This window comes from Pelophylax lessonae (assembly GCF_965119305.1).
Source record: "Pelophylax lessonae genome assembly, chromosome: 12".
Lineage (NCBI taxonomy): Eukaryota > Metazoa > Chordata > Amphibia > Anura > Ranidae > Pelophylax > Pelophylax lessonae.
This window is the reverse complement of record NC_138779.1, coordinates 135,098,584-135,114,743: the sequence shown is the minus strand read 5'-3', so window position 1 is coordinate 135,114,743 and position 16,160 is coordinate 135,098,584. Positions and strand designations below refer to the sequence as shown.

The window sequence follows — 16,160 nt, the reverse complement described above, 5'->3', positions numbered from 1 at the left end:
AAGCGGTGCACATGGGGGAGGGGCCTCCTGTTTAAAAAAAAAAAAAAAGTAAAACAAAATGTGTTTTTTTGCTGAGCAGCGCAGTTCCATTTAATCCTTTATGGTGATAGTGTTTGAAGCACGTTTCATCCCCTGATCCACTCCTGAAAGCTGCGGGACCCTCGGGGTCTCAGTCTGCCCTGGCGGCCATGACGGCAGCCCTGCAGTCACTAGTAGCCAAAGTAGAAAAGTAGATATGGCCCTGCAAAAGAGGCTTGGCAAGAAGCGCCCCCTCCTTACCTGTATTCTCTGCTTCCTCAGATTCTGAGGTAGATTTGGCCGCCGCTGATGAGTCAGCCCACTGGGTCTACATCCACGCACGCGGAGTGCTCTAATAGTAAGGATGCAGCCACGCATGAATAAGTGCTGGTGGAGGCTCTGATTGTGTCAGTGCGGGAAACTTAAAAGTTGTAGGACTCAGCTGCCGCTGAGTTGGGGATGCAAATCTTCCAAGGTGACTAAAGTGTTTTCCTTTACTGCCTATTTTGGTCCGGTACCTTTTTCACAGTGGCTGGTTCAATTTTGAGACCTGTGTTTGCTATCACTTTGGCATCCCAGACCTTAACGGAAGGGGCTAAGATTTTTCACCAGGATTGAGTCAACACCCTTCTGAGCTGGCGGAACTGGCGGATCAGTTGATCCAAGGGTTACAGTATATTTGTTATGCATCCCTGGATGTGGCCCACTTGGCATGGTTTCTGTGACTGTGGTGATCCTTTGCTGCATGATCTGGTTGAAGTACTGGTCGGCTGACCAGGCTTCTAAAAAGGTGCTCACTGATCTTCCTTTTGTAGGTGACTGCCTGTTCTGTGCCTCTATGGAAGAGATTATTGAAGGTCTAATGGGAGATAAGAGTACATACTTCCGTAGATTGCTAAGTGCAAGGAACCTCGCTGAAAGCGGGGTCACTTCTTTTCAGCTCACAATCGGCCCTTTTGTCGTCCGCTGGTTTACAGGAAAGGGGCTTGAGATCCACCCATAACTTTGCGGGAGGCTCCAAGAGACCGTGGAATAAAAAAGCAAAAGCGGGCACTTCTGATTCTGCAGACAAGCCTTCCCCAGCCTGAAGGGGCACCCTCACCCGCATCTGGGGTGGGGGGACGTCCTTTTCTTCTTTCCGGATCCGTGGACCTTGCTCATTCAGGACAAAAAGGTTCACAAACTGATTCGGTTCGGGTACAAGATCGAGTTTCGGTCCTTGCCTCCGTCAAGGTTTTTTCCTTCCAACTTACGCCTGTCTCCAGAGCGGCTACGGGGCAGTGCAGGACCTTTTAGCACAAGGAGTTATTGTGCCGGTTCCAGAGTTGGAAAGGTTCCAAGGTTTTTATTCAAATCGGTTTACAGTTTTCAGGAAGGAAGGCAAGGTTCATCCAATCTTGGATCTCAAGGCTCTGAACCACTTTGTGCGGGTTCAGAAATTTCATATGGAGTCCATCTGCACGGTAGTAGCTTTCCTTCATCAAGGAGATCTGCTGGCTTCCTCCTCAAGACAAAACTTCTGAAGCTACAGGATGCTGTTCGGCTCCTGTTCAACCTTCAATCATCACTCAGGACTTGCATGCAAGTGCTGGGGCTGATGGTCTCCACCTTCAAGGCGGTCCTGTTTGGGCAGTTCCACACCAGACCCTTACAAAGGGAGATTCTGATCAAATGGAACAAGGATCCATTGTCATTGGACAATCTGATCCTGTTGAGTCGGGGTTCGAGGGAGTCTCTCCTATGGTGGCTCCGCTCCCTGGCCTTTCGTCTGGGGAAATCTTTTCTTCCCCTGTATTGGACTATAATCACCATTGATGCCAGTCTGTCCAGATGGGGAGGTGTCTTGGGAGTGTGTTCGGCCCAAGGTGTCTGGACTCGGGAGGAGTCCAGGTTGCCGATACTTGGTGATTCATAGGGACAAAGTGGGGTTACGACCCTGTCAGGCATTCCTTGCTAAGGTTGTCTCGGGGTTTCATTGGAATGAGGACATTGTGCTACCGTCCTTATGTCCTAAGCCTAAACATTCTAAGGAAATTGCCTTACATTCCTTAGATGTGGTAAGAGCGATTTGGGTTTACCTGGCGGTGACTAAACCGATTAGGAAATCCGATTCTTTGTTCTTACGAATGGACCCCGTAAAGGGGCAGGCCGCATCTGCTGCAACCATTTCCACGTGGATCAGGCAGACAGTGGTGCAGGCCTACTCCATTAAGGGTCAGGTTCCTGCTTTCCCTGTTAAAGCGCATTCTACAAGGGTGCTTAGTTTCTCCTGGGCCTTCCGTCATCAGGCATCAGTGGTTCAGGTGTGCAAGGCGACTACTTGGTTGTCTGTACACACATTCACTAAATTTTATAAGGTGGATGTACTTGCATCTTCGGATGCGGCATTTGGCCACAAGGTTTTGCAGGCTGCGGTTGCGGAGGCTTCCGCTTCTTGAGGGTGAAAATTTTCTCTGGTGGTGAGCTCCAGTTGTTCCTAGTTGAGCTCCTGTTACCTGGTTGGCTATGTTTAGCTTTGGGAATTCTGCGTTTGCCGTGTTTTTTTTTTTTTTTTTCCCACCCCTGCTGTGTCTGTCAGTGAACTAAAGAGAACTGGATTTTTGTCTTACCGTAAAATCCTTTTATCTGAGGCTCACTGACAGACACAGCACCCATCCCTCTTTTGTGGTCGAGTTATTTGTTCTTCTGCCACTGATTGTTACAAACTGGGGTCCTACAGCAGAAAGTGATGGTATACCCCCTGGTATACGCTCCGGGACTTCCCCAGGGGCGTAACCAAAAAGGTTTCCGCCTATTCCTACTCCTAGAGAGCAAGAGCATAAAGCCCAATGGTCTGAGGCATTGAAGCTTTGTCTGTCAGTGAACCTCAGAGAAAAGGATTTTATGGATTTTACGCTTCAAAAGACACTTCTCTCATTGCCTCAGGGCTCATTAGCAGTTTCTTGGACTGGCTGCCCTCAATTGTACATCTTGGGAACTGGACCTGGCCACTAGATCCTGTATTCAGTGTTCCCCTTGGCACGTGGTGCATCAAATGCAGTTAGCCACATGGTGCTACACAGGCCTAGGGCCTTTATTGCCTATAGCACCCAAACCTGAAAGATCACTTCTCTTCCGCCTGGGTTATAGCAGCTTCTTTCCCGGACACCTTCTTAGTCCTCATCCATTTTTTGAATACCCCACAGGGAATCCCCTCACAGCAGTGACACGGAAGGGCCAAGAAATAAATAGCCAAATGCTCAGAATGATAGCAGTTTCCCTGAACCAGAGAGTGGTTATATATTGAAACGCTACCTTCTCCGAATACTAGCTCCCTCTCAGGCCTGAAATAAACTAGGGCAGATTTCACTGCAACTATACCTGATTTCTTTGAAAAACTCTCCACTTCTAGAACCCTGGTCTCCAAGGCTCAACAGAGCTATTCTGCCTCTACCACCTGAATCTATTCAGGAGTATTACCTTGAACCTCAACTTCTTTCTGCAGGCATCATCTCGGTATAACCACTAAAGTCCAGCGACGTACGGGTACGTCACAAGACGTTAAGTGGTTAATTATTTTATTTGTTTTAATCCTAATAATTGGAATTTTAACTTCTTAATATTGAAGTGTAAGGCACTTTACACGCATTTTTGATTTGCGTAACACCGTTTTTACTAACCTTAATAGTGTATACTGTAGCTCTAATATTGTTAACTATTAGATTTGTATGTTCTTATTTAGTTTTGACGCAGCGCAGAGTTTTTCTCTTTCACCATTGCTAGGTGGCTTGGGCAGCTCTTTTTCGGAGCTTATGAAAGGGGTTCTTCTCTTTCCTATTGGGACTCATTCCACGAGATCGGTTGGAGTTTCTTGGTCTTTTCAGCATCAAGCATTTGTTTCACCGTTCTTCAAAGCGGTCACCTGATCTTATGTTCCTACCTTCTCAAAGTTTTATTAGGTGGATCTCAATGCCACTGCTGATGCAAGCTTCAGCCACAAGGTGATTCATCTGCTTGGGGATGTTCCATCTATATAAACTGTGTCCTGTAATGTACGAGTTAAGATAATAAAAATATTTGACTTGCCTGTAAATTCTGTATTTTGCAGGACAGTACAGGGCACAGGTTTCTCCTTTATTGCTTGTTACCAAACTGGAGTCCCACAGTGGGGTGGGGTTTATGAGGGGTGCACTGGGGGATGTTCCCAGCACAGCTTTTGCCAATGGTCATTCACCTGAACGTATCAGCATTTAAATCACGGGTCTATGATTACACATCCTGCGTCCTGTAACCCCCCCCCCCCCCCCATTGTAAAATTTTAATTATTGTAAAATTCCCTTTATTTGTGGTTTACCTGTAAAATCTTTTTACTTGAAGTACATCACAGGACACTTCATAGTCATGGCTACTTAGGTTGTGCTGCCACCTTCAGGCCCCCCCCCCCCCAAAAAAAAAGCAGGATTCCATGTCCATGCATAACCCTTCCCAGCTCAGCTAAGCCTCAGTTTTGTAGTAAGCAATGAGGAGCAAGAAAAGGAGGATCCCTATGTCCTGCAATGTACTCCAAGAAAAGTATTTTACAGGTAAACTGAAAATCCTAAGCTCCAGAATCTTCTTGATCATTGGGTTATACTGCCCCTTACAGGAGTGGGACACTAGGCAGGAAATAGCTTTACCACGCCTTTGGGGCAATCCCAGGAGATATACTCCCACTTCCTGCTATAGGCACTCAGTTTTTTTTCTGCCTAGTCAGGAGTAAGGACCAAGTTCCTTGATGGGATCTCTGGTCCTAGCATTTTTTTCCTTTTTAAACTGAATTTTTTCTTCTTTTGTTATTTTCTGTTCCTGTGAGAATTAAAATCAACTGTTGGACTGGGCGACGGACTGGAGATCCTTGATTCTTATTCTGGCCAGTGAACACGTCCCGACCTTAGCTCCATGCTAGGTTGGCCGCAACATAGCCCCACTAGATGGGGGCTGGCCGGCGAGTTATACGCCTCACGAAGACTCATTGCCCTGGTCATGGCCTGTGTCACAACTTGCCTCTGGGCCGCAGCACCCCCATTCCAAGATGGTGCAGTGGTCTGTTTGGAGTGGTGCCCACCCAGTTCCATGGTGGGGGTAAGTAGTGTCCCCCATCTCCCTTGGTGGTCTTCCGGGGTGGACGTGGGCCACTCCCTGGGATGGTTGGACCCCCGGTTTCCCCTCCATCCCCCCAGCCCCTCTAAACAGTCACGGTGGGTCTTTTGGTCCCAAATCCCCCCCCCCCCCTTGGGTGAGGTAGGAGCTGACTTTGCTACATGCTCCAGAAGGGGGGGTTGGATGTGGTTGTTGCTGACCGGGTTGCAGAATGGGGGAGTTTTTGTGCGGGTTCCCTGCTTCCTGGGGGTTAGTGACTGGGGCAGGGATGTCCTTTGGGCGCCCTGTGGCTGTGGTTGGTCTGGGGGAGCGGATGTTTTTATCATCCGCGGGTACGCTCCTCACGCGGACAAATCAGGCCAAAAATGTAGGCCGCGGCTTTGCTGCCTACTCACGGCTGACGGACCAAGCTGTCCGAGTGACTTACCAAGCTGTCCAAGTTGCTGATCAAGCTGACAGAGCTGCCGATGGGCATGCGCCTCATGCAGTTGGATCAGCTAAAATTTTAGGCCAAGGTTTTTCGACCTACTCATGGCTGGTGACCAAGCTGTCTGAGCTGCTGACCAAGCTGTCTGAGCTGCCGACGGGCACACGCCTCACGTGGCTGGATCGGACCAAAATTTAGGCTGCTGCTGATGAGCATCTGCCCCCCCCTGTTTGCAGGTTTCAGGAAGGAAAGCGAGGTACGTTCAATCTTGGACCTCAAGCTCTGAACCACTTTGTGCGGGTAGAAATGTTTTGAATAAAGTCCATTTGTACGTTAGTGGCGTCCCTACACCAGTGGGATCTTCTGTCCTCTATTGATATCAAGGACGCTTACCTTCATCATCCAATATGTTGGCCATCCGCGCTTCCTCCGCTTTCCATGGGCAAGGAGCATTATCTCACCTCACCTTTTGGCATTGTTGTGCCAGCGGGGGATTGCGGTACTGGAGTACCTGGATGAAGATCTGAGAGCAGTCTCTCCGACCGCTCTGAAGGACAACTGGGAGATTACTGTGTGGACTGCAGGAGTTTGGTTGGAAATTTAATTTTCAGGTATTGGCTCTAGTTCCGTCCACCTAGTTGGACTATCTGGGTCTGTTCTGGAGGGAGTTCCAAAATCGGTCCACATGAGACCTCTGCAAAGAGATTCTTGCCATGTGGACTGGACTAGGGCTGCAACTAACAATTATTTTCATAATCGATTAGTTGCCGATTATTTTTTTCGATTAATCGGATAAAATCATAAAAAAACTCAATATGCCTTTTTTTTCCATTTATTTAAAATAATAATGAGCAAACAGAGTGTTAGTGCCGGTTCACACTTGTGCGGTTTGCGAGATCGCATGTAATTCGGAGTGCACTGCTCCTAAATTACATGCGATCTCATGTGCGAATGCGAGTTCAGCCATATACTTTGTATGGCTGAATTCGCAGCGCAGCCGCAGCAAACTCGCGCATGAGGCTTTTTTTGAGCCGCACCAGAATCGGATCGCACAGTAGTTCACACTTGTGCGACCCGATTCTGTGCGAACCTGCAGATCGCACTGCGATGTGAGATCGCAACTGGGGGTGTCGTTAACTTTTAATTAACACCCCCTGCGTATCTCATATGGCAGTGTGAACTGCCAGATGTGCGGATGCGATGCGGGAACACGCTGCATATTCGCAGCGTTCCTGCATTGCACAAGTGTGAACTGGCACTCACAAACTGCAGAAACAAAAACGTAAACTTTACAATTAACATTACACAACTATGCAAATTATTAGAAAGCAGTACAAAAACCACAAACATTCTGAAAAAAAGGTGGGCTTGGACTATAACTGTTCAAGAAACTGTCTCCCCCCCACCCCCCACGGCACCACCAGTGATGGGGCACTGTCCCCCCCCCCCCCCCCCACGGCACCACCAGTGATGGGGCACTGTTTACTCCCCCCGGGCACCACCAGTGATGGGGCACTGTTTATCTAGGTTAAAGAGTTAATATGCCTTATAAGGTGCAATATTATAATAGAAAAATAAGTGAATAAAAACATCCGTGTCAGCCAGAGATATGAAATAGGGAGCATAGAAAGACCACCTATATGTGCTATATGGACGTTTTTAATCACTTATTTTTCTATTATAATATTGCACTTTATAAGGAATATTAACTCTTTTATCTGGATAAGCTTTTATTCTATTGTTTGGCGGGCTGCATTGCATGGACAGGACACGTGCTGCTTCTCTCTTTTCTCCCTCGCCTCGATCTGACTGACTCCCTCACTGATGTCAGCAAGAAGGCGGAGAGGAAAGGCAGAGAGGGAGGGGGAGGTCACGGAAGTGCCGAGCTGTGAGAGACAGTGAGTGCAGCCTGCGGCCTCACAGAGGAAAAAGGCAGGGAAAATCCAGAACGCAGCACAACTAATCGATAATGACAATCGTTGACAACGATTGTAATTTTCGATTATTGTCGATTAGTTGTTTCAGCCCTATACTAGACATTTCCTCCGGAAGTGTTTCATCAGTTGTGTCTCCAGTGGGGAACTCCCGAGGTGGTCCTGTTGGCCTCTCATCTCAACAGGAAGGTGCTTGGGTTTGTGGCACTGGCTCAGGGATCCTCTGGCTGACGCCACAGACACACTGGTATCATCTGATATAGGTCTTACCTCTTCTAAAACTTCTGCCAAGACTCCTGTGTAGACTTGAGACAGAATGGATTATGGTCATCCTAGTGGCTCCAGACTAGCCTTGCCGGTCTTGGTACGCAGAACTGATACGGTTGGTCTTCGATGTTCCTTGGAAGCCAGGTGCTGAAGGATAGAGGGTTGTCTGAATCTGTGCATCCCATGCTGCTGCAAGCTAGTAAATCTACCTCTAGGAAGTATAGTCTACCTCTAGCAGTATAGGTACCTGAATTTGGCTAATCGGCCGCCTGAAATCCCCTGTACAGCAGAGCTCAGACTGGGAAAAGGAGAGGCAGCACAACCCCCTAAGCATATTCATAGCACTGCTGATAGTTTGTGCATAGAAGTTCATGTGCCAAAGCGTAGTTAGTCAAAAATGTTGTTTTTGATAATACAAGAGGAACTAGCCAAAAATTCATAGGAAATGTTTATTACAGCTGCTCTAAAAAAAAAAAAAAAAAAGGTAGTGCCCTATTTATATATTTTATTTAAATAATTAAAATGGATCTTAACTGTACCATTCAGGGTCCTCAGAAATTTCACATTTTCATATTTTTAACAGAAGAGAAGATGAAGCTGAAGAAACTCCCTCCAAAGAGAGTGGGTGCAAACTTCGATCACAATACCCCAACAGACGAGGGCTGGCTTCCTTCCTTTGGTAGGGTGTGGAATAGTGGGAGGAGGTGGCAGTCCAGGTAAATATATGTGTGTGCCCTTGTAATAAATATAAATATATATATATATAGTATCTCACAAAAGTGAAGACACTCCTCACATTTATGTATACATTTTATTAGATCTCCTGGTGTCAATTAACTCATTAGTATTACAAGGTCTCAGGTGTGAATGGGAAGCAGGTGTGTTAAATGTGGTGTTCTCGCTCTCTCTCATACTGGACACTGGAAGCTCGACATGGCCCCTCATGGCAAAGAACTCTGAGGATCTGAAAAAAAGAATTGTTGCTCTACATAAAGATGGCCTAGGCTATAAGAAGATAGTGAAAACCCTGGAATTGAGCTGCAGCACAGTGGCCAAGACCATACAGCAGTTTAACAGGACAGGTTCCACTCAGAATGGGCCTCGCCATGGTCAACCAAAGAAGTTGAGTGCACGTGCTCAGCGTCATAGCTAGAGGTTGTCTTTGGGAATTAGACGTATGAGGGCTGTCAGCATTGCTGCAGAGGTTGAAGGGGTCAAGGATCAGCCTGTCGGTGCTCAGACCATACGCCGCACACTGTATCAAATTGGTCTGCATTGCTGTCGTCCCAGAAGGAAGCCTCTTCTAAAGATGATACAAAAGAAATCCTGCAAACAGTTTGATGAAGACAAGCAGACTAAGGACATGGATTGCTGGAACCATGCCCTGTGGTCTGATGAGACCAAGATAAACTTATTTGGTTCAGATGGTGTCAAGCCTGTGTGGCGGCACCCAGGTGAGGAGTACAAAGACAAGTGTGTCTTGCCTACAGTCAAGCATGGTGGTGGGGAGTGTCATGGTCTGGGGCTGCATGAGTGCTGCCGGCACTGGGGAGCTACAGTTCATTAAGGGAACCATGAATGCCAACATGTACTTTGACATACTGAAGCAGAGCATGATCCCCTCCCTTCGGAGACTGTACCCAAGGGAATATTCCAACATCATAAGGACCCCAAACACACCTCCAAGATGACCACTGCCTTGCTAAAGAAGCTGATTGACTGGCCAGACCTAAACCCTATCGAGCATCTGTGGGGGCATCCTCAAATGGAAGGTGGAGGAGCGCAAGGTCTCTAACCTCCACCAGCTCTGTGATGTCATGGAGGAGTGGAAGAGGACTCCAGTGGCAACCTGTGAAGCTCTGGTGAACTCCATGCCCAAGAGGGTTATGGCAGTGCTGGAAAATAATGGTGGCCACACAAAATATTGACACTTTTTGGGCCCAATTTGGAGATTTTAACTTAGGGGTGTACTTACTTTTGTTGCCAGCAGTTTAGACATTAATGGCTGTGTGTTGAGTTATTTTGAGGGGACAGCAAATTTGCACTGTTATACAAGCTGTACACTCACTACTTTACATTGTAGCAAAGTGTCATTTCTTCAGTGTTGTCATATGAACAGACATAATAAAATATTTACAAAAATGTGAGGGGTGTACTCACTTTTGTGAGATACATTATATACATGTATATTGTGTATCTCACACTATATATATATATATATATATATATATATATATATATATATATATATATATATACACACACACTTCTCAGTTTCTTCGTTTTTATAAACGTGCTACCTATAAAGTAGTTAAAAAACAATATTGCTCTCCTAAAGAGAATTTTTTTTTTTTTTTTTGTACAGATCAGTGTTTATTGCAATTTTTTTTTTTTTATAGAGAATTGGGTGCCTTTTGAGTAGTTTGTCCCAACATCTACCTAGTGTGAGCACAGTTATTCACATGGTAGACTCTGGAACATCGTAAAAATGAAATTGCCGGTTTTGTTTGTAATCTCACTCGTTTTTCTGGCCGTAGTTTATTAGCCAGTTTGAGTTTTAGCCAGAGGTGGTACATCCTAAAGAGGCACTAACCCTCTATTCAAAGTTTGTCCTATACCAAAAAGCATCTTGCATACTAGCTAAATATGCTTTCCAAGGTCTCAGAAAACCTACCATTTCAGGTCTGTTGTCTTTACTTCAGATGATGCAGTTCTGTGCAAGCCTCTTCTCTATACCCTCTTTTCACAGTGCCTCACTGGAATAACAGCTTGCCCTTCCTCTGGCATCAGTGCCAGCCTGTTGGCTATTTTCCCATGTGACTAGCAACGTCACTGAGTTTTCAGCAACATTGGAGAGGTTTGGTTCCATTTTATAATGTATACATTGGATCCATCGTGGATGGGAGATTCTTTGCAGGAAATAGGTGCTGGGATATATCCAATATCGTATGACGTGGCTATACATCTTTGTTTCCAGCATTTCTTTATAGTTTGGGGCACATATACTATACTTTCAGATTGATTGGTGGTGGACTGTAGTGTTCCAATTTAACAAATATGTTATCTTCATGTTTTGCTCATTGCACTGGTTTGTATGCTAATATTTAGCACAGCCAGGCAACAACCATTTTTAGACAATGCCTTCAAATTTTGCTCGTGCTTTTCTGGCACACTGAAACTAGCTGAAAATCATACATGTTCTGTAGAGAATATTGTAAACATATATGAAGCAGAGAAAAACCATGGTTACTTTTGTTATGATCTTTAACTCCATATCTCCTCATTTATTTTCTGTCTTCCCAGGCATCAATACAGAAAAGAGTCTGGCAATACTGGCACAAAAAGGAAACGCAATGAAGATATGTAAATTTCAAGACACTCCTTATTTCATACTGTGTGACCTGTATGTATTTAATTGTAGATGTGATGTTGCATCCTTGTTTAATTTTAAGTGTTACAAAATTCAGTGCCAAAATCTGACTTCTTCCACAGATTCCTAAAATGTTACTAAACTCACAATAGTAAATTCAGTCTGTATATGCGGTAAATCATGCTTCTTATACTCACTGTGGAATCTAAGGGGTTAATTCTCTGCATTGTGTAAAAAGGCTGTTTGATCCTCCCCCTCTGGCATTTCCCTCAAACCATATCCTGATAAGACAGAGTAAATGGAATCAGGCTGCACATGCCCAGTTTGGTGTGTATTGCTAGAAGTTATTTTTCTTTATTTTTGGGAGGGTGCATGTGATCAGCACTGTCCAGACCGAGGGTCAGGGTCCTGCATCCTGATAGGACAGCCACTGCAGTATGAAAACTCCTACAAGCATTAACCCGGCACTGATAGAAGTCACAAGACTGCTATATACTGCCGATGGGAAAATGTATTTAGCAGTTTATATTTACTAAAATAATTGCATTTCCTTGTACTGTGGGAGACCAGATATAGTGAATGCAGGATCCTAGGTTTAGTAAGACTTTAAATTTATTTTCTTGTCCAAGTGTCTGTACATTTTGTGAAAAAGTAAGCATTTAACAACAGCTTAATAAATGTTTTATTTTCTAGATAATGGGTATTTCGTGTTTTTTTTTTTTCCACATAAGATGTTTAAAGATACTTTTATACAAAGTGTGCAGGATGGACTCCCAATCATGTGACCGCTGAGAACCTATCCCAGGATACAGAAGCCACAATACCTCCTCATAGATGCCATTATTAAAGCATGCAGATCCATCACCTAAGATTTAATTTTTTGCAGGAACGATATGTTTATAATGTAGAATATGTGCAAAAATGCATTAGAAAGTCCATTTTGTGGTCTGTGCACCTCTGGTAGTGACTATAAGCAGTGTGCAATCAGTAGACTGTGGTCACTCCATAATAGGAAGTGCTCCAACTCCCCAGTTATTCTTAATAAAAGCTGCATATTTAAAAAAAAAATTCAATTTCAAAGTTGTTTCCAATTTTAAGGTCCCTTTCACACAGGCGGTACCAATCGGGCCCCCCTGTCAGTTTTTTAGGTGGACCTGTTCAGACCATCCATTGCTTCTAGGGAGCGGCGGATGTAAATGGACATGTCTGTTTACACCTGCCAGCATCCTATCTGCCAAAAACAGACAGATGGGGAGATCAGTTCCACATCCGTCGGGAGCAGGGATCCTCAAAACTACGGCCCTCCAGCTGTTGTGGAACTACACGTCCCATGATGCATTGTAAAACTGACATACACAGACATGACTAGGCATGATGGGAATTGTAGTTCCTGAACAACTGGAGGGCCATAGTTTGAAGACTGTTTGATTTAAATGGACAGATTTTTTTTTTTTTTTTAAGCCCGTAGCGTGTGAAACACACTCAAAAGACTTCACCCGGTGCATAAAAAAGTGCACACACACAAACGTGAGGAACACAAAAAGTGCACAGGGTGTGCGAACAAATGGTCTCCGAAGAGGTAGGACCCGAACCTCGATCCCCCGGGGCGCAAGACTCCTGACAGGGATTTGAGGTACTCATGGTCTGTCTGGCCGGAACCAGACTGACCCCGTTCTTCAGGGGGACTGCCGAAACAGCCCCCACCGAGTACTAAGTGGGGCTCCCCCGAAGGGAGACCCCATGAGAGAGGGCGGACCAAGCCAAAAGGCCATATCCACCCCCTCCCAAGACTCAAGGTAGGGCCCGAGGACCCACACCCTACAAGTCGTGCAAAGTGAAAAAAGGTGATAGAAAAGTGACAAACCACAAAGAAAAGGCACACATAAACAAAAAGGTGGGGAAGGGGAAGTGGAGAGGTGAATTAGTGCCTAAGTGAAAAACAAAGGCAGGCCTTCCGGCCGGAATAAAAATTCCTCTGGTCGAAGCCAAAAGGCCTTGCCCAAGAGGCAGGTGCTTAAAAAAGTGTGCGTAGGTGCAGTGACCATGGTGCCGAAAAACTCAAGGCGAGCTGCCCCTCACCAGTGAGAATTAAGGCACCCCTGGGCTGCCACCCCAGGGGCACATACACTACGGGCTTTTTCTACCCCGGCCCAAAGGCCAGACCAAGTGTAGCCCTATCCTACCAGGAGGCATCAGAACTTTGGACAGCTTAGGGAGAACCTGCCTTCAACTGGGGACAAGCCTTTTGCAAGGCCAGATTCAACCCAGGAGGAAAGGCTCCCCCACCGCCACCGCCGTTCCTTACCAATCACATCCAGGAGCAGTACTAACTGGCCGCAGATCCAGTTTTCTCGCTCCCTTCAAACTGGTAGGGGCGGACCCATTCAAATCAGGAAGGCATTGGAACCCTCCGGCTTTCTCTGGTTTGGCCTACTCCGGTCCTCCAGTTACGCCCAGAGCGCCCCGGTATACTTCGGCCACCACCGATACTAACCTTCAGTTTCCATTCCAACACTGATAAGAACAGATACTACACTTGATCTTAGCCAAAAGGGCGAGAAGCGATTTAAATGGACAGATGCTCTGTTTTACATCCAACCACCTCTAAAGTAAAGTAGGCTGTGTCTGGTCTGCATAGGCGGAGTGAACACAGACCTGTCATCCACCTACTCACGGGGATCAACAGACCGATCCCCTGATGGGCAGGGGGATCCACACATGTGAAAGAGCCCTAAGATGGTAGTGTTTATATGAAATTTTGGTAGTTGGATCAACCTTTATCTGTTGAAATATTGGCATGTGGGGGGACCCAAGTGGCATATATTGCTTGGAGTTGCCTTTGAAATGCAAATCTAGAAAGTTTTAGTTAGTGTTTGAATGCCAACACAGCAGGCTCAGATGATATTTGTATGGTAAAACTGATTTGCATAAATGCATACTTTACAAGCACTGTATTATGAACATTTTTTTAATATAGACACAAACATGCCTTTAACATTATACATAATAAATTCAACCTTTTAGTCCAGCTGTACAGAAGTAGATAGGCACAGATATTCCTTGAGAACAGTATGTATTATCTGTCTATTCTCTTCTCTATCCCTGTGCTACTAGACTCTGGTGCAAGCTGTCCAAAAGCACCTTTTTGCACAGAGATGTGCTAAAAGAATGGAAATTCTCTAAGTGCATTAACATGCTCTTGGCTGCTTCCACCCAAGGAAAGTCCAGCACAGCCTAATTCTCTCAAGCAGTGCTCAAAAAGCTGTCACTTGCAAGGATTAGGCTGTGCATAGACACTTGTAGACCAGTGATCAAGAAATTACAATATTCTATTGAGGTGAATATTTATGGCTGGGATTCGGCCTCTTGGGTAACAGAATCAAACAAGCGTAAGTTTATAGAAGATGGTTTGTTGGTGAAGGGGTGCCACTGTCCCTGAATGCTTGGGTTGTCTGTGTGTTGAGGTTTCCTGATGCGGATGATCTCCAGACCAGACTGGTTGGCCATTTTCTGCACCAGCTCTGCTATTTGCGCTGCAGTTTTGCTGTTAATGGCTTCTTCTCTGACCGTCCCGTTCACTGAAAGAAGGAACACAAGTATTCAATATTCATCTTATTGGCTGGACTTGCCTCATAGACAGTTTTACATTAAAGACTGATGTGTTATACCAAAAGCAAAAGATTGAAACGTTCAGATTTCCATGGTCATTTTCCAGTGCATGTTTATTTCTAGTTGGTGGTTATAAAGTGACACTTTAGTCGAGAAATGTAAGTCCAGCTAGATCATTTCAGGCTGGCCCCCCATTAAAAAAAAGTGCCTATACTGTTTAAAATTCAGTAATACACTCTCACCCTCCATATGCACAGTTGCTCTCTTTTTAGGCACTGCTGATTTTGTAGTGGCAAACAGCCTTAAAGTGGAATTAATCCCTACAATACTTAAGGGCTTGTTCACACCATATGTGCATGAAAACAGACATCAGTTTTCATGCATATCAGTTATGTGCCCTATTTACACTATGTCATGTAAGTTTCCCCCCCCCCATGCAGAAAAAAAAAAAAATCTACAAGTGATACCAGTATTGTGTTGTGAACAGGGCACATCGAGAACAATTTATTTTTTTGGTGCCCTTGCAGAATGCATGCAGAAAATCTGACGTTGCTGCACAATTGTGTAAACGAAGCCTTACTGCCAAGGAAGCTGCTTCCGTTTAATCTGCAACTACCATGGTGGTGCTGCTGTTCAGTTAGGACACCAGCCATTTGATGGTCTAACAGTTTGGGTGAGGACACAAGCAAATGTGAGTTAGCAATCCCCAGCAATGTAACTTTTTTTTTTTAACTGTTTAACGTGGAACTAACCCCATCGATTTATAATTTACTGCTGGGGCTCTGGGCTTAAGCAAAATGGCAGCCAGAAAGAAGAAACAAGAAATGCTGGTGGAATGGTACAGCACACACATTTTGGCAGTGTGATTAATAATGTGGAATGTAAGTTTCTTAATAAACATTTTTTTTTTTTTTTATCTTCTAATGCATAAAGTTGCGCTTTTAACCAATTCCGGAGAGCCCGTCTCAGTTTTACGTTGAGACTGATGTTAAATATCTGTGTTATCCCAGGAGATAACGGAATTTTTGTAAAATCTTACCTGTAAAATTCCTTTCTCTGAGTCCTCCGACAGTCGCCGCCTCTTCATATTCGTCACTAATGGGGTTATTGACCTTTGCTCCGTAGGAGTAGCTAGGCAACAGAATATATTAATATCAAAGCTTTTTAACATATCCCACCCCCAGGGGGTGGTCCCCTCAGTCAATACCTCCCTGCTTCCTGCATACCAACTCAGTTTCAGTAGAGTACATAAACCCCAAAAGAGGGGCGGGGGCGGCGACTGTCGGAGGACTCAGAGAAAGGAATTTTACAGGTAAGATTTTACAAAAATTCAGTTTTCTCTTACGTCCTCCGACAGTCGCCGCCTCTTCATATTCGTCACTAATGGGGACGTCCCATAGCAGTGTAGACATGAGGG

General features: G+C 45.2%; 2 protein-coding genes across 2 annotated transcripts in view; one reads left to right on the top strand and one right to left on the bottom strand.

The window, feature by feature from the left end:
* Positions 1-11,194, top strand: part of CENATAC (centrosomal AT-AC splicing factor) — a 48,152-nt gene extending 36,958 nt beyond the window's left edge. Inside the window, exons 10-11 of the mRNA XM_082273243.1 lie at positions 8,348-8,480; positions 11,068-11,194. Coding sequence (XP_082129369.1) covers positions 8,348-8,480; positions 11,068-11,131 — 197 coding nt within the window. The 3' untranslated portion in view covers positions 11,132-11,194. The remainder of the gene's footprint in view (positions 1-8,347; positions 8,481-11,067) is intronic.
* A 3,256-nt stretch (positions 11,195-14,450) lies between these two features.
* MRPL43 (mitochondrial ribosomal protein L43) overlaps positions 14,451-16,160 on the bottom strand; it is a 39,624-nt gene continuing 37,914 nt past the window's right edge. Inside the window, exon 3 of the mRNA XM_082273202.1 lies at positions 14,451-14,712. Within this exon, the coding sequence (XP_082129328.1) occupies positions 14,480-14,712 (233 nt within the window). The 3' untranslated portion in view covers positions 14,451-14,479. The remainder of the gene's footprint in view (positions 14,713-16,160) is intronic.